The sequence below is a fragment of the Melospiza melodia genome, chromosome 2 (assembly GCF_035770615.1).
Source record: "Melospiza melodia melodia isolate bMelMel2 chromosome 2, bMelMel2.pri, whole genome shotgun sequence".
Classification (NCBI taxonomy): domain Eukaryota; kingdom Metazoa; phylum Chordata; class Aves; order Passeriformes; family Passerellidae; genus Melospiza; species Melospiza melodia.
The window spans coordinates 65,721,845-65,746,910 of NC_086195.1; the positions used below are offsets into that span (position 1 = coordinate 65,721,845).

Below are 25,066 nucleotides of genomic sequence, written 5' to 3' on the forward strand. Positions count from 1 at the left end.
CTGTTACATCACACTGTGGTCTAAGAGCGTGGGTGCTAAGCACACGGATGCAGACTGGCCAAAGTAAATCCAGGGATTGCTTCATCTGGGAGCAAGGCACAGGCAGATGGCAAATTCTCTCTGTGCTTGTGTATCTTTGGTTGTGCTCTGCTAAAACACAGCAGGGGCCAGGACTGAATGAAGATGTGCACCTTCAATTGAGGTTGTAACTGGAGGGCAAATTCATCCAAGCCCTGTGCTCCTCACTGCTGCCACTCAGGAGATGGAAACACAAGTGTTGTATTGCACTAAATAGTTATTCAGTTTTTTGCAACACACAAGGGTGCAGTGCCCAAGAAGAGTCTGGAGGAGGGGGATGGTGGTGTCAGTGTAGAATCATCTTATTGCAGGGGGAATCTGTCAGAAGACTGGGCATCCAGCTTGGGCACATGTAGAGTAGTGATTTGATAAAATATGTGTGGACTTAAAGTGTTCACACATATTTTATTTATTTGGAAAGGCCTAACAGTGGAACTATGAGAGGAGTTGGCATAGGTAGCAGGAACTGCCCTGGAAATGATTCTAGAGTGCTCAGGAGGATCAGACATGGCTGGGATGGATGGGTGGACAGAGGTAGGAATGCATGGGATGGAGGTGATTTGAAAGGATTTTACTCCCAGCTTGGAGTAACGACTGGATGAGGGGAAGATCACTAATGTTACTTTTTACAAACTGAGGTCAGTAGCTGATGTGCAGATTTGGCTCTCATCAGATACTACAGCCAAGATCCAGACCAGTCACAGATGAGATGAGACTCTCCCAAGTCCCCTTCAGCTTGAGTTAGAGACACGTATTTCCCTATATCCCTTTCCAGTGTCCTGGCACCCACGGCCTGGAATACCACCTGAATGTAAATGTGGGTGGAGAACTGTGTTATGTGACCTTCACTCTGCTGTTGGTGGGAGCAAGTAAATATTAGCTCATGTCATTAGCCTAGAAAAGATATTCTCTCCATATATTAACTCCCCTACTCTTTGAACCTAGGAGCATCTGAGGGGGTGTTTAGGATTGCTCCAACCCATCAGTACCCATGCAGTTCTCTCCTCCAGTGTGGATCTTGTCAGCTTTCTGTCCCAGCCCAAGCAATGGGTGCACCACTGCTCCTCTTAGCCCTGACCCTACTCCCCGTTGCAGCTGCAGCAAGTCTGGAACCGTGAGACCCTCTCCTTTTGATTTTGGGGGGCTTGGGAGAAGGGCCTGTTGTTGAGGGGTGGTGCTGAGGGGCTGCACTCTTTGGCACCCCAGAGCTGGACGGTGGGAGCCTGGCTCCCAGGGGCTGAGCAGAAGCAGCTCCTGCAGAGTCCTGGGCATCGAGCACTGCAGTGTTGGCTTGTGCAGGAGCTGCACTACAGAGGCCACAGGAGCTCTGCCTCTGTTTGTGCTGTGCTGCTGGAGTGAAATCTGGTGTGAGGATGGAAGCCTAATGCCTCAGCCACTGCATGTTTGGCTTCTTTGGTTTCCTCACACAGCCTTGCTCTGTGTACTCACAACTGGAGCATCGTGGATGGGGCAGCTGTGTCTGGCTGGTGGCAGGGTGGTGACACAGAGAAACTGGGAGTTCTCTATACTGGGCATGTTCCTCCTTTCTCATTTGAAAAGGAGCTTAAAAGAGCTAAACTTCCTTCAGTGCAGTCCTCCAGACATTTCTCACCCTTGGTCTACCTCTTCATGAAAGCAGCAGAGATGGATGCTGGCCTGTCCACCACAGCCTCTGACCTGTTTTTGAGCATGTTCTGCTCTCTTCTAGTCACTATATGGTGGTGTTCCCTGCTATCCTTCGGCAGTGCCAGGAGGAGAAGCTCTACATTCACTTCAGCTCCCTGACTGAGGCTGTCCACCTGGCTGTCACCTTGCAGACAGAAACCCAGAATCACACACTGGTGGAGCAGGATGTGGAGAAGCCAGGCACTTCTCAGAGCATCACCTTCCAGGTGAGTGTAGCTGTGGCTACTGATTTGACAGGAGTTGCTTTCACATTCACACAAGAGCATGGCACTTCTCTGGGTACACTGTCCTTTTCCTTGCCATAGCTTCCAAGAAGGCTAAGTATATTTCCCTACCAGTGCTAGGCAAAATACAACAGTGTCCTGGAGTCTAAGATAGTAGGGCATCTTTTCTATGTATAAAAAGATTTTTATAGAAAAGAACAGATTTCTTTTGATCTGTATCAGCACATTTCATCCTACTTAAAGCGTGGTGCTAAATATTTATTTTCAATTTAATCAGTGTTTTGCCCCTAAAAGTGCTTGTATATCACAGCAAAAGTCAATGAATTGCAAATACTTTCTTTTGATCCTTGTTTCCTCAGGAGCCTGCCCCTTCAGCTCCAAAAGGACCATTGTGCTCTAAAGCTGCACCTACATTGCCAGATGTAGTTGCAGCCTGCATAGACATTGAGCTTGCTTTAATTTAGCTGTGATGGCACTGAACCAACAATGAATTGAATTTCACCAAGGATATTTCTGGATATTTCTGGAGTGGCTTGAGTTCCTGTCATTGCTAACTGCTGTGGTTAGCTTATCTAGACACACTGACTACAGAACCTTCAGCTACGTTTCTGGAGAGCCATGGAGATGTGTGTGGTGCTGAGGCTCTACAAACTGCCCCTGTCTTCCTCAGCACAGCACAAAGTCACTGTGCCTATGCTCTGATTGCCCTGCAGGCTCAGCAGAATTCAAGAGGGGCTGTAGTCACTTTTAGGCTTTACATCAACATGACAATGATTAATTAAGAGTTTGGCGCCAATCCTTAGGAGAGAGCAAGTCCTGGTTCTGGAAAGTCAAGGAAGTCTGCTGTTAGCAAAAAATAAAACCCACCAAAAAAAAAATCTTCCTCCTGCTGAGCTTGGTCTCTCTGATGCTGAGATGTCCCGTGTTTGCCTCATCAGTATCCCACCTCTCATTACTTAGGATCTGACTTTCCTATGGCTTACTTAGTTCAATAAAACTCTCTCATTCATGTTAAGTGGGAGAAGGACACGTTGGTCCGTTCACTATTAAGTTCATGAACAAGGCAGTGACTGCTTCTCCCTCACAAGTGGCTTACAGAGTCACACGGAAGAATTTGGACTCTGAAGTTTGGGGATTTTTTAACAGTGAGATGATATCTTATATATGTGATAAGATGCAAAGTTTCTGATGAATTTTTTTCCATTTCCTTGTGTCAATCAACCTAGGTGCCAGACTTCATGTTAATTCCTGCAGGAACAGATGATTCCGAGACAGAGGTAGGACATGTTTCTTGTCTACCTCTCCTCTTACAAATTAGAGAGCTTCAGCCTCTCCTGGGCCTGAACCATGTTAGTGTTGGAGATACAGGGTGGAAAAGATAGTAAAGAGGAAAAATAAGTGTGCAAAGAGGCAAACATGACAAGCAGAAGGGCAAAGAAAAGGGAATGAAGAAGCTGGACAAAAAAAAGAAGACTATGACTGGGGAAAGGAGAGACTTTAATCAGAGTAGATGAAAGGAGGAGGGGGACATTGGAGATTTTGGAAGGACAAGTGCCTCTGGTTCGCTTTCAAGCTCTTTGTAGTCTGAGGTAATTTGTTTTTTCTTTAACCTGACAGTCAGAGGAGGTGGCTTCTCTGCATGTCCTGATCCACAGTGGAGACAATGTGCTCCTTGATGGTAACAAAAAAGTTCTGATCAAGCCCCAGAAGAATATAATTCTGATAGAGACAGACAAGGACTTATACAAACCTGGAGAAACAGGTAAGGCAAGAAGGCAGCATATTGAAATGGGGAGGGAAGGGTCAAAGATAGCAGCCACACCTGGAGGGAAGATTTCACCAAGTGCAGCAAGCTAAGGTTGTTGGAGATGGAAGGAAGCAGATCTCTATTATCCAGTGCTTCTAGGAACAGTCTGAGGCAGCATGCTCCCCTCCAAGGTGTGCTACACCAAATTCCCAACCTGCTGTTCCTGGGTGTTGTTTTGGTGCCATATCTCTAGTGAGACCTAAAGGGAAAGCCAGGACTCTCCAGGACACTGGACAGCCTTGAAGACTGTTGCTCATATTTGAGTAAAACCTAGAGTGTCAGTTCCAAACTGTAGAATTACAGAGTCCCCACATTCTTCACAATATGAACAGACTGCAGACAGACTCCACTATAGACAATCCCACTGTTTACCCCAGTTTGTAATCTCTCTAGGTAAAGGCAGTGGGGTTCTGCAGCACACAGCTGGTATAAGCCTCCCAGACAAAGCCCTCTGGGGTGGGAGGTTCTGGGGAGGGCTGGTTGGGAAAAGGCCTGAGCATCTCTGAGGTAAACAGAGAGACATGAATACTGGAGCATAGAAAAGGAGAAGCAAGTTTGTGCAAGGACATGTTGCAGCCAGAATACTTTACTATGTTTTTCTTTATTTCTACAGTGAAATTTAGAATTGTGAACCTTGATGAGAACCTTAAGGTCATTAAAAATGAGGTGAGTATTGCTTTGTGCTTTTCTAGAAGTAGGAGCTTCAGCATGAGACATGTTGAGAGGCTCATGAACAAGATATCTCCTTTCATGCCTGTTAAGCCATAAGAATAAATTATTTTAGGAGGAAACCACTCATCCACTGGTCCCTTGAAGAAAGACAGGTGTAAGCTGGCACAGGGGGAGGAGAAGATGTACTGTGGGGTCTGGATGGGGCAGGAATTTCCGCTCAGGGACCCATGTCAGGCAGAGTTCTTTATACTGGTTCACATGGATGCTGTTTTACAAAACTGAGATTGTGTTTCTCTTGTTTTTACAGTATTCCCAGATATGGCTGCTGGTAAGTGACAAAGAAGTGACTGAAGGGATATATCTGTGATCCTTCTACTGTGATCCTTCACTCCCAGAGTTGTGCCACAAATGTAACTTCATGAAGTTATGATTACAGTTCAGGTTCAGCTGAAGGTTTTTCTGTGTGGTCAGCTTCTATGTGGTCAGCACAGCTGCTTCTCCTTCCCGTAGTGTTATGATGCTGCCACTTCCCAGTAGCTTTACTGTTCTAGGCAGCCTCTGTAATTCCTAAGTTTACTAAAATAATACTGGAGGGAAGCAAAGGTATCTCTCCTGGCAATCTAGAGTCCTCTCTACTGGGTCAAGTTCAAGCCCTTGTAGTGCCTTCTTGTGCCTGAGCATGGCTGGACCTGCCAGGTACATGTGCCCGATGTGACTTGTGGCTCTGCGTGTCCTTTCCCAAACAGGATCCTGAATACAACCGTATTGCTGAGTGGCTGAATGTAAAGTCAAATCACGGCATTGTGGATCTGTCCTTCCCCCTGGCGTCTGAAGCATCCCTTGGGAATTATACTATCTCAGTGCAGCAGAACATGGCTCATAAAAAATTCAGTGTTGAGGAGTATGGTGAGACTTCAACATCCGAGGGGTGGGAAAAGCAGTGTGGGTAGCTGGAGGAGAGAGCAGAGTGTCCATCCCACCTTTTGCCTTGGGAGAACAACAGAATGGACACAAAGATGGATGGGTCTGTGGGCACATCTCACATGGGGCTGGAGGTTCTGCAGCTATGCAGGGTACAAAGGAGAGGCTGTGGGGTGACATCTCACTCTACCTGCATCTGGGCCCTGTAATGAGCACGTTTTGCTGAGCTAGGTGTGTCATCCACTCCAGTCAGATCCTGTAATGGGAAGTGGAATCATGCCTTGGTCCCATTAATTGGCATTGGTAAAGACAAAACCTCGTGCCCTGTGCCTTGCCTGAGCTGGAGTAGAAGGCAGTCCCATGTGCAATTGCAGCAGCAAGTACAGGGTGGTGTGGCTGGAGGGAGTAACTCGACTGCCCCATGGTGATGAGGAACTGGGGATGTCACTGTCTTTCCCTCATCTGAACTGCAGCTATAGCTTCTCTCAGTGTCCATACTAATCCACACCATCCATTGGTTTTTTCCTCCATCCTTATCCTACTCTCTTCCATACAGTGCTGAAAAAAATTGAGGTGGAAATTGAGTACCCTACATATATCACTACATCAGATGAGGAATTTCAGCTGGTTGTCTGTGGCAAGTGAGTACATGATGCCATTGTGATCTCTGCCCTATGACTCCACTGTCACCTCCAGATTGCTCAAGAAAAAGGAGTGCTCTTCCGCTTGTTAGTAGGATCTTTTTGCATTACCCTGTGTCTTGGGGAGACAGATCACACTCTGGAATGGGCTCCTTGTCACACCTGGTCACTTACTGTGAGGCTGAAGGACACTAAAGTTGCTGGGTGTAGTGGGTGGAGAGGGATGCAAAATGATTTTAAAGGATGAGCTAAAGTTCCTGAGCAAACAAGGCACAAAGCAAAGCTCTCTGGGCTCCACTTCCCCTGAGGAGGATGGGAGGTGTCCTGTACCAATATTTCTGCTGACAGTCAGCAGACTGTCTTTGGTGAATGTTTCTCTCTTTTGACATAGGTATACTTATGGGAAGCCTGTTCAAGGGAAAGTAGAAATCACTGTTATGACACGCTCCCAGGAAAGGAAAGGCAATTCTACAAGTTCAGCGATTCAGAAGCAAAACAGCTGGGTAGGTGAACAAATAGGAGATCAAAAAGTGTCTGGAAATGTGTTTCTGCCCCCTTAACCTGCCGCAATGCACCTCAGATGGGCACCAAGCTGTTCAGTCTAGTGTCTTCTCAGTTGCTGGACATGATCAGACCACTGATTCCTCTTCCCATAACACTGTGCTTGAATTACTGCTCTAGCTGTGCATTCCTGACTCCGTGCTTTGGGAGAAAGTGTAAGCCATGGGAAGCAGTGGTGCCTAGGACCTTTTCCAAGGGTCTGTATCACATTGTGTGCAATCAGATCACCCCACCTCGTGGGGCTATTCAGATCCCTGAATAGCTACCAATAGCCTACCAGGGCCTATTCAGCCCTGTGACCATGCACATCAATAATCAGGCTATCAGAGCATCACATGGACTGTGGATCCATGCCCTGTTTCTTGCTCTACCCCTGCACAATGAGTCATCCAAAGCTTGCTAGTGTCTGGTCTGAAATTATGTCCATTGCTGGTTACATTTTCTTCTCATCTGTGTCCATTATTTTTTGTGGTTATACTTTGCATTTGGTTTTTTCCCCACGGGTTTCAGATGCACGGGTTTTGGCCTGAAAGTCACAGGAAAATATTTTTAAATGTCAGACCAGCCAGCAATGAGCCAGAATAGAAAAATCTAGCTGGATCTCTGCAATTTTAAAATGCACTCCAGCTGGAATGCTGTGCAGTCTTAGCTGTGCAAAACATCAGCTGAATGCCAGCTCCACATGGCATGTAAAAGGCCCTGAAAGGTTCTGAGGAGCACTTCTCAGGCATGGCTAGAAACACTGGCTATACCCAGGCTCTGCCTCAATGATTGGCAAAGCTCTTGCCATCTGTACCTGGCAGGATGCCTGTGTTTCATATGGCCATGTCACGGGAATGGTCATGTCTAGAAAGCCACACTGTCAGGCTTTATTCATCAGGGCCATTGCATTTCAGGGGGACCTTTAGCTCACATAATGAAATTCATGCTCTCTCAGCTACAGGATTTGGGCTGAATCCAGTCTCCTGAGATTCTCTGTGACATAATTAACCCTTATGTGATTTGCCTTAAGTACTTTTTTTTTTGCTACTTTTTTGTGATTGTTTAATCCAAGCATATTGATTTCTTTTCTGCCTAAGGTATCCATGATGGGTTGCTGCAGTTAGGATTTGGGAGCTTTCCTCTGTTCCAAAAGTATCTGGAAATACTTCTTTAGGATTGCCTGGCATCTATGGAACAGTTTGTTTTCCTCCACACCACACTCATTCTCTCTGTTCTCCTCTCTGTGCAGACAAATAAGGACGGCTGCGCTACTTTCACAATAAAGACAGAAGCTCTGGAAATAAATGAAGCTGACAGCTACATAATTGCAAAAGGAAAAGTGGTGGAAAATGGAACAGGTACTGGATAATATGTAGAGCATTCTCTTCTTCACAGGCAACATTTTTGGCTTTGGTCTTTATGTGGCAGTGGAATTTCTTTTGAAAAAGTAACTTGAAGGTTCCCATGTCTTCTGTTATGGCAATAGTATCTATTCTAGTACCTCTTCCGTCTGTTTTTACCAGATTTCCTAATCCTTTCACCGTTCACCTCCCTTCATGTGTGGGTAACTTCATAGTGATTGTCTGGACACCAGGGTGTTCCTCAGCCAGTTGCAAAGCCCTAGACTGTTTAAACAGTCATCTAGTTTCCCTTCATCTTCAAAAAACACAAACAAATAAACATGTAAATAGACACTTATAGCCTATTATGCATCATGTCATGAAGCAGGAAGCCCAGAAAGCTTGATGGAATAATATCCTAGAAGAATATATTTTCTGTCCTAAATTTAGAGCTTGTAGATGTTGTAAGTAGTGTTGAAGTATGTTTTTTACTTCTGCTTCCCTAAGAGCACTGCTTCAGATTCAACAGATTTTTCATTTCCCCACCCAGGAGCCCATTCTGAGGAAATGGCTCAAATTTCTGTTGCATGGATAAAGAAAGCTGTACAGTTTATCGACCTCCATCCATTCTACAAACGAGGGATACCATACACAGGGAAGGTAACATTCATGGATCCCTTCTCTGCTCAGAATGCATCACAGATGAAATCTCTTGTGGGAAGAAAGGAACAGTCTCCAGGAAAGTCAATGCTGCTCTGCTGGCACCCAGAAACTAGGAGTGAAGCCTTGTGTAGAAGAAATTTTTTTCTCCCCATCCTAACATAGTATATTTCCTGGACTGGAATTCTGGGGCCAGCTGCAGTTTCTGGAGGCTTCCCCAGGAGCATCTCCTGAAACTAATCTGTGCATATGGGATGGGGGTGCGTCAGCAGGCATATAACATTCCCTTTGGATAAAAACTCATGGTAACTTGGCAGAAATCTCTAAAGCCTTGCACATTAGTTCACTGGCACTAATTTCTGACTCGGGTCATCTGGGTGATGCTAGGACTGCTGTCCTGGGGCTAGAAACACTTTCACCTGGGCTGGTACTGACCCCAAAAACAGAGGGCAAGGAACAGAAAGAGTTAAGTTGTTGGGGACAAATCTCTTTCTGATCATCAAAGATCCTCCAGCATTGTCCAAGAAACACCTCAGGGTCTAAAGAGTTCACCTTTTCCCCCAATAGAGGTGTCTCATTTGCCTGTATTACTGTTTTGTTTCAGTTCTGAACAGCTTCAAATTGTTGGTTTCATGTATTTATTGGACTTTTATTTGGATCCTTCCAACTGGTCTGAAAGCTAGAAGGGCTGAGGGAACCAAGTGATAGAAGCAATTAAAATGAAGCACTGTCAGTGCCTCAGAGTCTGGCACAACAGGGTATTAACTTCCCCCCCTTCCCTCCAGATAGTCTTCTACAGTGAAGACTCTCGCCTCAGTTATGAAACAATCCATCTAATAGTTGATGTCAATGATGAGGAGACACAGCTGTCATTCCTCACAGATGAGATGGGGGAAGCTCACTTCACACTGGATACCACCAGTTGGAACAGCACGATGGTTTCACTGAGGGTGAGTATCAGCCACTGAAAATCTTTTGTCTGGTGTGGGGTGTGTCTGTTGGAGAATTTTGCTCAGACATGACTTGAAGGAAAAAAGGCCATGAAAATATACAGCTGATGGAAAAGTAAAAGGCAGCTGTAAGCAGCAGTTCCCAAGCCTGTTTCTGTAAATAACTAGGTTCTCAGGCACATTTTTATAAACAGCAGGGTTCTCAGGCAGTCTTCTCATAACAGGTAAACATTCTGTCCTTGGCTGTTTTGGGAACAGACATGGAGGTTTTGAGAACCCTTCATATCAGGGTGAGAACACAAATCTTGGTTTCAATAAACAAACAGCAGGTATTGAAAACAAAGGGAGGGGTTAGTGTTTGATCTGTAGCCTATGATGAGCTCGGGTTTGCAATATGTATGAACTTAGTTAACACGGTTATAAAAACGTGCCTTTTGGATCAATAAATCGGAGTTCGATGCTGATCAAAAAGGATGGGTCGTTGCCCTTCGCTTTCAACATGTGTCCCATGAAAAGATAAGAGGAAAAATGAGATTGTGGTCAAATCTACTAGGCTTAGATTTTTGCTAAAACTTTATAAGAAGAAATCTTGTAAGAGACTTTAAAGTGATGCTTCAACAAATTATTTTAGGCACACAGATGTGCAGTCTGCCATCAGGTCAGGCGATAACAGAGTTTTGGCAGGTGTACAAGTTCCCTTGCATCACTTGATACTAACTGTGTTGCCACCTTGTGTTTATGTGCTCGGAAGGGTACCCACCGCCCTCCAAGTGACAACAGTTCATTTTCTGATGAAGAAGAGGCCTTCCATTGGCTGAAACCTTTCTACTCTGAGAGCAACAGCTTCCTGGAGATCAAGGCCAAGGATTACATGATGTCCTGTGATCAAGAGCAGGAAGTGCAGGTGGATTATATCCTTTCCCAGAATAAACTCAGCTCTGAAGAAGACCACATTGATTTCTACTACTTGGTGAGCAAAGAAGACAGCTGATTCTCAGGGCAAGGTTATGCTTACTGGCATTTTACCCTTTTCTCACAGCAAAGAGATGCTCAAAGGAAAGATAAAGCTACTCCTAGACAGTCAGCTTGTGACTTCTGTTCTGCCCAAACCTGTGCCTACTTTCCAGTTCCTGGACTTGCTCCTAGCCCCCAGCTGCATTGCTTTGTTATCCATGTCTTGACTTAAGCTTGGGTGATAGATGCCTGCCATTTGCCCCTCTTTCTCTTATGTCCACATGGACAGCATTGGCTGGCTAGCCCAAACTCTGCCCAGAAGGTGAGCCCTGGATGTCTATCTGTGTCTGGGGCAATCTGTCTGAGAACTAGGAGGCAATCTCTGGGGCAGCTGACTTTGCCCCGCCTGTATCTTTGCAGGGAAAAGCTTGAGAGCCCTTGCACAGGGCCTTGATGCACAGCAGAGGTATGCAATAGAGTTTTCATGAAGTCCCCTTTGAAGAAAGTGAGTCAAAGCAAAGGTGTGACTAAGGCCTAGCTGAGAGGTTATGACTGTCTTGGTTGCTGGACTGGACTCACTCATACAATCAGAAAGTACTGGATACTAGTAATGCAAAGATCAGAGTTCACAAGGTCTTAAGAGCAGAGCTTCATAGCCTATAGCTTCAGAAGTACCTGGCTTTGCAAGCAGCCTCACCTTCTCATGGCCTAACCAACACCTCTCAAGTCCTACCCAGTTATACCATCAGCATCTCTGCTGCAGAGATGGAAATGGAAATCATGTCCTGCCAGAGGAACTTCTGGGGCAACATTTGTCAGATACCATTCTCTCTTCCTGTGTTCTTTTCACACTCTCCTCATGCTCTTGGAATTCAGACCCTTGAGTGGTGCTTCTCTTTTTCTTCAGGTGATAGCAAAAGGCAAGATCCTTTTCAGCAGAAAGAAGAAGGTGCCAATTACTCAGCATGAGAGTGAGTAAAAACATGAGAAGTGTCTTGTAACACACTCCAGAAAACTGACCACTCTACAGTGACTCTGTCTGCAGGTGTTATTCTTATCCACAGGTGGGAAATATTGAACTGAGTTCTTAGTGGTGATCCTTCCCCTAAGACCAACACAACCTCCTCTCAGTTCAGGGTCTTTCTAGGCAACTGCTCCTTCTGTCTTCTCTAATTGATATAACATCCAATCTTATGACTTTGCTGCTAACTTGTACCTTTGAAGAAGACATGAGTCAAAGCAATGGCTGGTATGCTTGGTTTATTGCTAATTTGTGACATTGTCTCTGTGGAGTGTTCTTATCTGCAAGGTAGAAATTATTAAGTCCCTCTTTTGATTCTTAATGTGTGTACCACTCCAGTGAGTTGATTTGTTTGGATGTTGTCCCTCTCTTCCTCACTGCTGCCTATTGCAGATCTGCAGGGCTCCTTCTCATTGACTCTGCCTGTTGGCAATGACTTCCTGCCCAACATCAAGCTTCTGGTGTATGCGATCTTCTCAGACGGAGAGGTGGTGGCTGATATGGAGCAGTTTGATGTAGAAATGTGCTTTAGCCATCAGGTGAGCAGAAATCACACAAGGAGTGTTTACAGCATTGCTGATGTGCTCTGATTCTGCTGTAGTTCCTGGTCCTGTTTTATCCTCATCCAAATGGTGTAAGCTGGATATATGCAAAACCAGATGCCCAAGTATTTTGGGTGGGAAACAAGACAGGTAACCTCCTTCTCCCTGAATTCCTAGTTCTGCTCTCCACAACACAAACTGGCAAGCTTTGCTCAAGGAGTAAACCAGCTTCCCTTGAACTCTTTTTTCCCCCCATTCCCTGTTAGTGACTTGGGAACACACTGTCCCTCATACGCTCCCTAACACAGAAGAGAAACCTGTCTGCTTAGCTCCCTGCGGTAGTTCTGGATCAGAGGGTGGTGGATGTGTGGTGGTAGAGGAATTCTGGCTAGGGCTCTGTGCACTGCAGCCCCTTTAACCTTCCCAATGGATTTCCAGGATGGCTTGACTCAGCACTTCATCCCCCTTCCCTACCTTATTCAAAGTCCTTCCCTCTGCAACCCAGACATATAAGAGTCAGAGGGTCCCACTCTCCAAGGCTAAGCCCCCAGACCTTGTCTTCTCTTCCAGGTGGCACTGGAATTCTCACACAAGGAGGAGGTCCCAGGCTCACAAGTCAGGCTGAACCTCATGGCTGCTCCGGGCTCCTTGTGCTCTGTGCGGGCTGTCGACAAGAGCGTCCTCCTGAAGAGGAACCAAATCCTAACAGCAGACAGCGTGAGTGCAGCCTGCCTTGTCCAACCCCATAATGTCTGCCTGCCTTCTGCCTCCATGCATGGGTGGCAGGGAGCCCAAAGGACATCCCAGGACAGCTGCAGTGTTAGGTGGCTGCCCTGCCATGCCCCTTCTTTGGCCTCTCCTGAGCAGTGATGGGGTGATTGTGTTTCTCACCCTCAGCCCTGTGCTGTGAGCCTCTGCCTGAAGGGAGGTGGATGCTACATGGCAATGCAGGGGGAGGCAGGGAGGGCTGCTTCAAGGAGATGCTGGTGCTTTCTGCTTGGAGGGAGAGTGCTTAGCAGCCTCCCTCACATCCACATCTCTGCTCTACCATCTTCCACCAAACTGTGATTTTAAGCCTTTAAAATGGAATTTTGCCCTGGCAGGGTCCTCCTATCCCTCTGCCCCAACCACTGCTGAGTTAAAACCATGCAACAGAACAGTGCTTTGGAGCAGTTCTTTAGAAAACAGTCGCTAGATGAGAGCAGCCAGAGCACCCAGTGGCTGGTGAAAAGTGGTCAGTATTTTGTCAGCACCCAGGTGGATTCTGAGAATCAGAAGGGTTGGAAGCACCTGCCTTAAAGCAGCTGTGTCTTTCAGAGGAATTAATTTAAAACTTGGAGTAAAAATACTGTGAAACCTGAAAATCCTAATAGAAATCCACAATGTGTACTAGAGATAAAACAGGTACATGCCTCATGCAAAGTAGTGAGTTAAATTATAGCAGTACAGTGTGTTATAAAGAAGCCTCACCAAATCCAGGGGGATGCACTACACCAGTTTATAGAGCCACAGTGTGATCTGGTGTCCATTTCATAGGGATGCTGTGTAGTGCAGAGCACTTGCATCATCTGCTGACAGGTATTTAAAGTAATAATCTTTAAATATGTAGATCAGATGTGCCAATGCCTTGTATTTAAACTGAAGCATTTTTATCCTAATTTTGCACCCTAATGTTGAAAGGCTTGAACTGTCTTGCAGCCTAAAAGCTGCTTGTCTACATCCACTGCTTGGAATGATGTCCTTTAGTATATATTATCCTATATATGTCCTTTATATTATGTGCTTTAGTGTAAGCTGGGTCAGTGCCAACTTCCTCAACTGCAAAGCTCTTCAATATGGAATAGAAGGCTACAACCCAAAAGTTTGACCCATACACGTGGTTGTTGGCCAGCTCTGTTTGAAGACTTGTGTTTTTTCCATTGCAGTTGTATGGTAAAATCTTCCGTAACAGCTTCATGTTAGGAGGACGAGGCTTTCCTTACCGCCTGGAAGACTTTGAGGCATACCCTTGCCTGCCCCAGCAGCCCAGATCCCACAAAAAGGCTAGGATGGGTGCACCATGGTACCAAAGTGAGGCTGATGTCTATAACCTGTTTAAGGTGAGTGCCTGCACCTCCTCTAAACTTTCCCAGCTTTGCCCTAGTGAGTTCCAATATGCTGTCCTGAATGCCTACAAGAAATTGTCCGTTCCATGTTGTCCGCTGTAGCCAAACTCCTTTGGGGACTATGGGGAAAGCTGAGTAAGCACAGTACAAACCACCTGATAAGGAAGAAGATAATGTAAAAATGAACAAATTTACTTCAGGCTCCCATAACTACAAAGGAGGGGTGGCAAGAATACCTGGGCACCTCACCATATTCTGACCAATCACCACTTGGCTATTATTGTATTTACAAACTGCTTTACTCTGTGTTTCATTGAGCATCTCCTTACTTATCCTCAACCAGTTCAAATAAAAGGAAGTCTTTCACAGTTTGGCTTTATAGCTAATTGTCAAGACAACCAACAAAACAAACTGATATGCTAACAAGCATGATAGCCAGAGAAGTGTTAACATGTCTGCTAACTGAAATGCAAGAAGTGCTGAGTGCTGCTTCTGGCAGAACGCTCTTTAATGAAATATATGCAAAATATATGAGTTGAAGCTCCTCAAAATAGGAGAAGAGGGTAACAACACACTGAAAACAACCCAAAATGTCTGAATTGTGTGGGTTTCTTAATTTGACAGAACTCTACCACACAAATACAGAACCTGATTCCCTTCAAAAGGCATGTTATTGTGCTGTCTCCTAGATGATTATTCCTTCGACTGTGTGTCATTGCTAGGGTTGGGCATATGAAGTGCACATCTAGTTGAAATCTGCTTGTACGAGAAGAAATAGTTGCTCCCAGTATTCCTCAGAAACTGGTTTCCATTCCTCATGCACTGGTCAGAGTCTGAGCCACAAGGTTATGCATATAAAGAAGCAGCATTTAAAAATGTTTCACCACTGGCCACCAGCCCCCATTTGACACCCATGATCACGAGATAATTTCAACATTCCTTGTCCCCTTTTGTTTATCAGTGATTTACTGTCTGCACTATTTTCCCAGAAACTGCGTATGAAAATATTTACCAACACCAGAATCAAGAAACCTGTTTCCTGTGTGCTTCCAGAGTTTCATAAAAAGATATCTCTAAAATACCCTCTTCTTGGTAAGGAACAGATATGTCCAACTTCTTTAGTGAAGGGTCTTCCCTCTCCCAGTTCTGTCCAGCCTGCAGCTGAGACAACTGAGCCCCATCCTTCTGTGTTTCTTGTTTGTGTATAACAGCAACAAAGCTTGTGTCCATTTCAATGGACCTGATTTACAAATCACAGGGAGAAGCTCAAATCTCCATGCTTTCTTGGTGTCCCTGTGTTCACTGTTTTTCATACAGAATGTAGTGTGCTTTCTACCAGCACTTTCACAGATTATTTAAAGGAGTGTGACTCCATTTCAGCGTGCTGTCTCCTGCTGGATCCAGACCAAATTTGGATCTGTCAGACTGAGCCTTGGGCTAAACCCTATCCAGCTCTGTCTCCCTAAAGCTCTGTTCCCCAAATATACCCACACTGTGTCAGATTCTCATTGAAACACCAGCTCTGTCCACTCACATTCTGTGTCAAAAAACATTTGTGGTTTGTGTTAGATTGCCTGTGAATGAAGAGCTAGTTTCACCTGTAGCTATATGTTCTGTTTTCTGAGGTATCACTTGCTCCTACCAGGCAGGCAAGTTACCCATGCTGATTCTAAACCTCACTCTGATGACAAGGAGAAGCCAAAACCACGGACGCTTTTCCCAGAGACCTGGATTTGGGATTTGGTGTCTGTCGGGTAGGTAACAGCCTCTGCCATCCTTCTCCAGGGGCACTCCTGGAATATTCTGACTGCTTCTAAGCATGCCCTCCTCTTCTGCTTCCTGCTGCAGGGATGATGGACGAGCATCTCTCCAAGTTGCTGTACCTGACACCATCACAGAATGGAATGCCAACACCTTCTGTGTTGCCGATATTGGCTTTGGTTTCTCGCCTCTGACCTCTCTTAGGGTCTTCCAGCCATTCTTTGTGGATGTATCACTGCCATACTCTGTGATCCAAGGGGAGACTTTCAAGCTAAAAGCCACTGTCTTCAACTACCTCAAGGACTGTATCCAGGTGAGTCCCTCCAAGTGAGTTTCCCCAATTACGTGGCCTCTGTCAGAACAAAATCTTGAGCCCAAAGACAAACTCTGAACTCTTTAGGAGCCCTTGATGCTGGTATCTGGGCGACAAAGCATAACCTCGTACTTTATCACCCAGGTATTTGCTGCTTGGTGCAGTGCCTGTTACTGACACTAACCCAATGTGTGTCTGTACATCCAACCATGCTCAGGTCCACACCACTCTCACAGAGACCCCAGAACTGAAGGTGGATGCCTGTCCAAGCTGCCAGTTCACCAGCTGCCTGTGTGCCAACGAAGCAAAAACCTTTGTGTGGAACGTGAGGGCGACCAAGCTGGGTGAGGCTGGGCAGAGGGATGCGTGGCAGCTCCTGGGAGGAGGGGTGGAGTTTGCCCACGTCTGCATGTCTGGATCTAATGCTTGTACATACAGCTGTCAGCTGCAAGTGCTCAGCAATGTGTCCCTGTGCTCCCTGCAGGCAGAGTGAACGTCACCGTGAGCAGCGTGGCCGAAGAGTCACACAGTCTGTGTGCTAACAAGATTGCTGTGACACCTTTGCAAGGAGGGAGAGATGTGGTCATAAAATCTCTGCTTGTGAAGGTTGGTCACATCTCAGGGTGGAGAACCCCTGGCAACAGGGTTTTCCCCTGGGGCAGTCAGCAAGATGCTAAGAGGAAGTTTAGCACCTTCTTGGACATCAGACCAACTTGCTAAGGCAGGGTGACTTCCTTTCCTGTCCTCCCTATCTGAACTACTCTTTCTCCATCTGCAGCCAGGAGGTGTCCTACAAGAGAAGACCCAAAATGCCTTTCTCTGTCCTGCAGGTAGGGGACAAAAATTCCTGACTGCCATTGATCATGACACCAGGATGGAGGGGATAGGGCTACTGCAAATACCCAGAGGTGGGAGGGAATTAATCAGAGAGCAAGCACTGGTGGCACCATCCTGCCTGGGAGAACAACCACTATAATTTGTCCTTGTCAATCTTTTACCTGGCAAAATTTCCTGCATTGAGGCACGTGTTTGCAAGTTTTGGCTCCTGTGACTCGATGTCACATTATGCTTCACCTGGGTCTCCTTGGATGTTTCACTTGTATGAATGGCTTCTTCCATGGGATAAATGTCTGGGTTCTGCCTTCCTCAGATAACACAATCTCTGAAGAGTTCTCCCTGACTCTGCCTGCAGAAGTGCTGGAGGGATCTGCCCGAGTCACGTTCTCTGTGATTGGTGAGAAAGGCTTTTCCTGCTCTTGGGTCTGTCGTGAAAAAAACTTGCATAAAGCTTTGGCCTTATTGATGCATTGACCCAGCTCCTCATGAGATAACTTGTAAGGGGTGTGACATTGGCCTCAGAAATATTGATCAAGTAATCCTTTCCAATATTTATAGTGAACCAAAGCAATCCTTGCATATTTCCACCAACTTTGTCTTTGCAATTCCTTTCCCATCTTGATACCCACTCAGGAATGACAGCTCTCTTTACCTTTCTTCAGACCCCCTCAAGCTTCCTTTCCTCCTCCCAGAACCATGATGGCTTTCCTTTCTGTGCTGGCCTAATGTAGGAAGGGTCACCAGAAATCTCAATCATGTCTGTTCAGACAGGGACTGGCTCTTTTCTAGGATCCCAGCAGAGCCTAGGGAAGGCAGCAGTCCTTTTGCTTCACACTGCTCAGTGCCTGTGCTTTTCCTTTCTCATGTCTCTCCTCTCAAATGTAAGGTGACATCATGGGTCCAGCACTCCAAAATTTAGACCAGCTGCTAGACATGCCCTTTGGCTGTGGTGAACAGAACATGGTCAAGTTTGCGCCAAACATCTTCATTCTCCAGTACCTGAACAAGACTAAACAACTGGACCCAGAAATTAAGGCTATAGCACTGGCATTTCTGACAATGGGTAAGCATTGTCCTTCTTCCTTCTGCTGCAAAATGAAGCTGCTAGAAATCAAGAGTGTGGGGCATAGATGTGTTGGGGAGCTGAAGGGCAGGAGTGGGAGTGACTGCCAGAGCTATGACAAAGGAAGGCATCACAGAGAAAAGGGAAATGTCTCATGGAAAGAAAAGTTTCTGAAGAAAGCACAACTTGTCTCTGCTGGTAATTGAGGTACTAAGTCCGCTTTTTTGAGAAAGATATAGGTAATTAGTGATTTCCATCATTATGTGATGCCTGTTAGTTCCCTTATCAGTCCAAGTCTCACAGAAGCACCTTGTGAAAAGATGGCATCAGCTTCTATTACATGGAATAAAGAGTAGCCTTTGGGAGTAAATAGGAGTTCAGTAGCTTAATGCTTCCCTGTGTTTTAGAAAATATATTTTGGAGTCATGTAAATTCTCTCCAGTATAATCTGAATTTAATATAGTGCCTATGTTCGTGTCTCATGTTGTAATGGGCCTCATATTTCAGACTGCCAGTCTCCTTGTCTGGACAGGATTTGACTCCTTTTCTTTCTCCCTTTTTCTCTGGTACTGCAAGCACGTACTGAGATCATGTTCATGTATTTGGGAGAGTGAGGTCTACCCAAGAGAATGGTGGCGGCAGAGAGGAAAGACAAAGGGTAAACACTAAGGCCATGAGGAGGCTGGAGATAGACCAAACAGATGCAGACAGCATTCTGCCCTCAAAGTTCAAAGGCATGGCTTTGTTGCTTCCTGTACATCCTGTAAAAAAAGTGTTTTGTTGAGTCTCAGCAGGGCTAGGAGGAGTGCTGAAAAGTAATTAGTGTTTCATTTGTGTCCCCTCTAGGAAAAGCCTTCCTCCTCACTCCTACCACCCTTTTTGTTCACAGCAAAGCCCCTGAGGGCTCCCTGGCACATGGGGAGCCATGAGGTGGCTGAGCATGCCACCTTTCTGCCAAACAGCAGGGCAGGAACCCACAGCACTGGCTCCAAACAGCTCCAGTAATGCAGAGCAGCCTCCTGGCCACTTCAGCAGTGCTGTGCAGCTGCTTCTGTCACACTGATGCTGTGGGGTGCAGGGGCAGCTGGGGCCGGTGCCCTTGTCTCAGCAGCTCTGACTGTAAGACTGGTGAATCCTCTTGCTGTGGAGCCATCTTCGCATGGCTGGGATACAGTTTGAGGTGCTACAGGTGCTCACAATCAGCCATGTCTTGTTGTCACAGGCTACCAGCGTCAGCTGCTCTACAAACACGACGATGGCTCCTACAGTGCCTTTGGGAAAGGTGATGAGCAGGGCAACACGTGGTGAGTGACCACAACTGCTACTGTCACCCTAAACCCGTTGTCCTTGCTGGTTCATCTCCTGGCTGTGACATGGGATTCCTCTGTGCTCTGCTCACAGGCTGACAGCTTTTGTAGCCAGGTCCTTTGGGCAGGCCAGCTCCCACATCTACATTGACAAGGACCACGTGCACAGCGCTCTGCGCTGGCTGCAGAAGCACCAGCTGCCCAGTGGCTGCTTCCAGAGCGTGGGGAAGCTCTTCAACAATGACCTGAAGGTATGGCTGCCAGACATGGGAGTGGGAGCAGGAGGAACTCATGGTGAGGCACGGGGTTGCTTCCTCAGCCTTTTCCACTGTGAGCTGTTTTTGGGATCTTTAGCTTGTCAGAGTGACCCCAAGATGGGTTAGAAAGTCTCTTTTCCCAGCCTGGCGCTCAAAGAAGGAGTCAGGGCTCTTCATTTCTCGCTCTCAAGGTTGTTTATTGTATCTTAGCTATAAAATTCTCTCTCCTGTCCTGCCGAGGTCCGCTCAGCAAGACAGTCAGAGGCACTCTGCCTGCCCCTGGGGCAGTGTTATGTCTTTATACTAAAAACTACGTGTACAATGTTTACAATAACTTTCCAATGCCTATCACCTATGTTAGACACTGAGCTTCTACTCTAAACCAATCTAAAAGTGCCAACATCACAGCAGAAGATGGAGGCCAAGAAGAAGAAGAGGGAGAAAGGCAGGATACACCCAGATCCCTCCATCTTGTCCCCTGAACCTCCATTCTAAAAACCCCAAAATCTGCTTTTTCACCTTGTGATAAATTTGCTGTCATTCTACTTAAACTGTCATGGCTTGCAGATCTTCATCTAAGGTTGGTAACTTGCTCCATGGGTCACAATCAAAACCAGAGGCATCTTGGGCTCTGTGCCAGGGTCTCTGAGCCCCCTGGCAGGGGTCTTGGCAGTCCAGGACAGCCAGAGGGATGTCCTGGGTCCTGACAAGCAGTAGCACAAAGCAATGTCCCCATGGCCTAGCACAGCTAAGGCACCTTCCCAGAGCTGAATGAAAAACATGGCTTAAACCAGCAGTCATTTCCTCTGTGTGAGGTTTTAGACTCTGCTAGGCTTTCTTAATTTTCACTCTAGCCAAAAGAAAACACAGCTAATTGTGCCAAGGCACTTCAAGGGCGCAGAAAAATGAGAAATATTTTTCTATTTTAGTGCTTGTCTAGAATACCCTGGCTGGATTCTCCCTCTTCTCATACCTTACAGTGCACAATACTCTGTGCTCTAATACAGGATTGTCTGAAGACACAGTTGTCCCTCCACTGCCCCAAAAATATGACTCCTCCTAGAGCTTGTCATCCCCCAAATGATGCCTGCAGTGTAGCTGGAAATGCACCAAACTCTTGGTGAACATGCCCCAGAGCTTTGGTGCTGAGCAGTGCATGTGCAGTATGGCAATACGTGGGTTCATCGCCTTTGTAAAGGTACAAATAATCCACACTGGTCAGATTACAAAATCGCCCATGTTAAATACAAGCCAAATTTCTGAAAGAAAACAGGCTGCTACATTCATAAAGCAAAGGGTTATGACATTTTTTTCCTAAAATTTGAATGCAGTACAAAATAAAACCAGAGTGTACATGTAGACTGTTCATCCTTGTCTAAATGTCACTAATTTCCCACCTTGAGCTTTCTATCTGAACAGAACTTTTTGGAATAGGTTTTGCACCTCCACCTGCCTCACACTTACAAAGTTTCTTCTAGTCAGTGTGAATGAAACTTCTTAGCATCTTAGCCCAATTTCCCCCTCTCATTTTAGATGTTTTCTCATCTCATATCTGAGGATGTAAGCAGAACTTCCCCGAGAATGAATGCCCTCTGAGATGAAAAGCAGCTCCTGAAAGCCTGTTAAACACATATTAACCTGTAGTTTCTCAAAGCCAGATGACTTGTTTGTAAACTTGCATAACTTCTTCTTTATTATGCAAATCCTGCATCATAAAAACTTTATTCAAGTGTACAGTGGTATCATATTTAATGAGATAAATTGCTTTACAGTTTGTTTCATGCCTTTCTATGAGAAGGGATGTCTAGGCTGTTTGAACAACATGGCTGAGATTGCCCTCAACAGCAAACTATTCAGCAAGTGAGCCTGGAGGGCTTTCCTGTCCAGGAATGCCCAGAAGTACATTGCTGTGCTCTCTCAGATGCAGGTTTTGGGGCTATGCAATGACAGGCACGCAGTGGTTGGGTTTGTCCTTTCCTGATGACTGTCTGTGTGCTTGCAGGGTGGTGTGGACGACACAATCTCCCTAACAGCCTACATTGCTGCTGCACTGCTGGAGCTCCATCTGGAGAGGAACGTAAGTCACCCCTGAACTCCTGCAGGGCTTGGGAGCATGCTCCTCCATTCATTCCTCCCCTGGCTGGGGGCTTCAGGGGCTACCCAGCGTGAGCTGGGAAAAGGTTCTGTCATTCCCCCCTTGCTACACAATAACAGGAAAATTTTATCTTGGTGAGGAGTTCTTAATATAAATGGCCTGATTTGCAGCAAAGAAGAGCACTTTCTTCCCAGCTCATCTCAAGGGAAACAATTGTGTCTGAAAATAACAAAGGGTTTGCAGGGAGAGGCAATGGGCCGTTAAACTGAGCAACAGGGCTGAAGGAGAAAAAAAGACTACTTTTCAGGTATGCACTGTCCCCCCTCGCCCAGATGAAAGCAGTGATCTTCAAGACAAGTGTAGACTGTTCTAGAAAAAAAAAACTGATGTTCCAGACTTAATGGTACAGTTCTAAAAACATCATACCCTTCAGGATCAGACACCCACAGCATGTGACTGACAATTCTGAGCCAGCATGTTACCAGACACTTTACATCTGGATTCTCCAGTGTATTAGCAATTCCCTATCCCAAAAATAAGTCCAGCACACCTTTGTTTCAACCCACAGTCAGCGATGCTGTGACCCCTCTACCTCACACCTCACAGTCCTGGGAGAGATGCTAGCACTAAAGTACATCAAGGGTGTGTCTGGGATAGATGTTCACAACAACATGGTGTTTGGTCAGAGGAAATTCACTTGGTTTGGATTCCTTTTTCAGGACACCATGTTGGAAAATGCCTTACATTGCCTCAAGAACGTAACACTTGATGAGACAAGCCTTTATGTCAAGGCTTTGATGGCTTATGTCTTCACACTGAGTAAAGACATGGAGATGAGAAAGCAGCTCCTGGATATGGTACAGAAGGAAACTGGTAGGTTGTTGCTTTGGGGTCCTAGAGATCACGACAGTGTTCAAGGTCTGATATCTGTAGCATTTAATTGCAGTATTCTGGGAGATTTAGCTATTCACAAATACATTTTTGTGTCAGAAAATCATAATTTATTCAAACTATGACAATCTCTAGTTTTCTCAGACTCAGGAAACAATTTCTAATCAAAAGCAGCAGTAATTATCCATGCTTAATTTGTGCAGTTAAAATGCTTATTTGTGTCATGGTGCTCCTGTCATTCTTCAGCAATTTATACATAGTACAAGAGATCTTGCAGAGCAAACTTGTTTCACCATGTCTGTTCAGCTGCTGGTCAGAACATTTACATGAAAAATTCAAACCTTTTGACTGCTTCTCCATTGCTGCTCTACTCAGCTCAGGGCCCTTGGGTGGGTGGACCTTTACTGCTGTGCCGCTGAGCTTGATTCTTCCTTTTGTCTCCTTAGCTTGGGGAAAAAAATATACTTCTGTCCTGAGTGAAGACACTGGGGTAGGTGTTCAAAACACCTAAGCCTATGGTTAAATATTTGGTAATATTACCTAAGTTGGTTTAAGTAAGTTCTTCCCCACATTTCCTCGTCTGGCAGTGTGGTGAACTACATTGAGGGCTGAAAAATAACATATTAAAAAAACAAAGGGAGAGAGGATTTTTCAGCCTGACCAGCTACCAGTGCTGAGTGTTGCTCACTGCATAGCCACTCAAGCTGCCAGCTGGAACAGGAAGGAGTAGAATTGCACGCATTCAGTGCAGTACTTGTTCAGAGCTGCCTCTGTGATAATGCACATGGAAGAAGGAAAATACCTTCCATTGTGATAAACATAGTGAAGGTTCTCTGTAGAGGACTTTAGCTAAATTCTGAAGTATTGAGGCTGGTATTATGCAAACAAGTGAAGGTTTTTTCTGAAAACTGACTTTGAATTTAAAAGCATTTCAGGTTTTCACACTTGTACCATTGCGGAAGAGTCCTACATAATTAAACCTGGCATGATTAGATTAAATTCTTAGCTGAATTTGGTTAGTCTCCTACTATGACTGCAGCAAAATATTCCATTGGACTCAGATGTATTCAGTGCTTGTGAGCTTGAACCTGAAGTGGGAGCCCAGCTCTTGCTTAAATTGCCCTTCACTATGCACTGCATAGTGAGGATGCCAGCAAAGTAAGTTGGGTAGTCTTTCTCCTCCAGTAGCCTGACAGCAATTCTCCCTCAAAGACTGGGCAGGTCTTGTACACCAGGCACAAGTGATTGGAAAGATGAGCCCTAGAGCTTTTCAGCATAGGGGGTCCTGTTATTCTATGCTATGCACATGCAGAAACAGCAAAAATGCTGGAGCTCGGAGACGTAAATTTGAATATACAGGGATCTACAGTTCTTCTCTTCCACATATTTCTTCCCCCATCAGCACAGCTACTGACATCGCAATCTGCTGATGAAACATCTTCTTCCATGATTGAGACTGTAGCCTACATCATCCTGGCCCATGTCTCCAAACCAGACTCGTCATTCAATGAAGCCTCTGTGAGCAAGCTTGTGCACTGGCTCAGTGCACAGAGAAATGCCTTTGGAGGATTTGCTTCCACACAGGTAACAAACCAGGGAAAATCATGGGGGAAAAAGTTGTTGTGCCTGGAGTGATGTGCACATCTCTCACATGCATGTCACTCTAGACCCATCCTTTGCAGACAAAGGTATATGAGCCCTGTTTGGAAAAGGGAGTTTCCATGGGGAAACTCTTCTCTGTGTAGTGTAATTGGGATTACCCAGGATCTCTGGCACTGCTAAGCCCAGAGCTCACAAGCTGCCTGTTCCAGGTAACAGAAATCATCCTGCTGCCTGTGGCATAGGCCCTATCTATGCACTTAGTGGGATAGAGCCTGCCTGTGTCAGAGTGTGAATCAGGGCCATGAGGACTGTAGTTCTCTCTGCAGTCCCTGAACTGCTGTGCTGGGTTTTGTCCTGCAGCAAAGTGACTCTGACTCTCCCTCCAGGACACGGTTGTCAGCCTGCAGGCCCTCGCTCAGTATGCAGCCCTGATTCCTCAGGAGATGAGAGATGTCAAGGTGGCAGTGAAGGGAAAGGGGGCTTCTCCACTGGAGTTCCATGTGCACAGGAAGAACAAGCTGGTCCTGCATCAGGCATCTCTCCCTGCAGACACAGGGAGCTTCACAGTGCAAGCGACGGGCAGTGGCTGCGTTTATGTGCAGGTGCGTACGCGTGAGGAACAGAGCTCCCAGGCTTTGCCTCTGACACTGAAGGGAGGTTTGGCTTTAAGCAGCTACTATAGCCTCAAGTTCTGAGTAGGATTTTGCCTTCAAGGCAGAATCATGTCAAACTTGAAGGTACTCAGGTGTACTTTGTTGACAGGGTTTCATGTTAACCATCTCTGGTATCTCCTCAG

At 45.9% G+C, this 25,066-nt stretch overlaps 1 protein-coding gene across 2 annotated transcripts in view; it reads left to right on the plus strand.

The window, feature by feature from the left end:
* The first annotated feature begins 1,024 nt into the window (after nucleotides 1-1,024).
* Nucleotides 1,025-25,066, plus strand: part of LOC134414297 (alpha-2-macroglobulin-like protein 1) — a 28,875-nt gene continuing 4,833 nt past the window's right edge. For both annotated transcript variants that reach the window (XM_063148659.1, XM_063148658.1), the window contains exons 1-31: nucleotides 1,025-1,192; nucleotides 1,787-1,970; nucleotides 3,215-3,265; nucleotides 3,606-3,750; nucleotides 4,409-4,461; nucleotides 4,775-4,795; nucleotides 5,214-5,373; nucleotides 5,945-6,029; nucleotides 6,421-6,532; nucleotides 7,822-7,930; nucleotides 8,463-8,572; nucleotides 9,358-9,522; nucleotides 10,274-10,492; nucleotides 11,384-11,447; nucleotides 11,891-12,036; nucleotides 12,610-12,756; nucleotides 13,965-14,138; nucleotides 15,134-15,236; nucleotides 15,790-15,898; nucleotides 15,993-16,218; nucleotides 16,436-16,562; nucleotides 16,703-16,824; nucleotides 16,997-17,048; nucleotides 17,369-17,452; nucleotides 17,942-18,118; nucleotides 19,341-19,422; nucleotides 19,520-19,676; nucleotides 21,685-21,759; nucleotides 22,497-22,650; nucleotides 24,071-24,252; nucleotides 24,657-24,872. In XM_063148659.1, coding sequence (XP_063004729.1) covers nucleotides 1,125-1,192; nucleotides 1,787-1,970; nucleotides 3,215-3,265; nucleotides 3,606-3,750; nucleotides 4,409-4,461; nucleotides 4,775-4,795; nucleotides 5,214-5,373; nucleotides 5,945-6,029; nucleotides 6,421-6,532; nucleotides 7,822-7,930; nucleotides 8,463-8,572; nucleotides 9,358-9,522; nucleotides 10,274-10,492; nucleotides 11,384-11,447; nucleotides 11,891-12,036; nucleotides 12,610-12,756; nucleotides 13,965-14,138; nucleotides 15,134-15,236; nucleotides 15,790-15,898; nucleotides 15,993-16,218; nucleotides 16,436-16,562; nucleotides 16,703-16,824; nucleotides 16,997-17,048; nucleotides 17,369-17,452; nucleotides 17,942-18,118; nucleotides 19,341-19,422; nucleotides 19,520-19,676; nucleotides 21,685-21,759; nucleotides 22,497-22,650; nucleotides 24,071-24,252; nucleotides 24,657-24,872 — 3,879 coding nt within the window. In that variant the 5' untranslated portion in view covers nucleotides 1,025-1,124. The remainder of the gene's footprint in view (nucleotides 1,193-1,786; nucleotides 1,971-3,214; nucleotides 3,266-3,605; nucleotides 3,751-4,408; nucleotides 4,462-4,774; nucleotides 4,796-5,213; nucleotides 5,374-5,944; nucleotides 6,030-6,420; nucleotides 6,533-7,821; nucleotides 7,931-8,462; nucleotides 8,573-9,357; nucleotides 9,523-10,273; nucleotides 10,493-11,383; nucleotides 11,448-11,890; nucleotides 12,037-12,609; nucleotides 12,757-13,964; nucleotides 14,139-15,133; nucleotides 15,237-15,789; nucleotides 15,899-15,992; nucleotides 16,219-16,435; nucleotides 16,563-16,702; nucleotides 16,825-16,996; nucleotides 17,049-17,368; nucleotides 17,453-17,941; nucleotides 18,119-19,340; nucleotides 19,423-19,519; nucleotides 19,677-21,684; nucleotides 21,760-22,496; nucleotides 22,651-24,070; nucleotides 24,253-24,656; nucleotides 24,873-25,066) is intronic.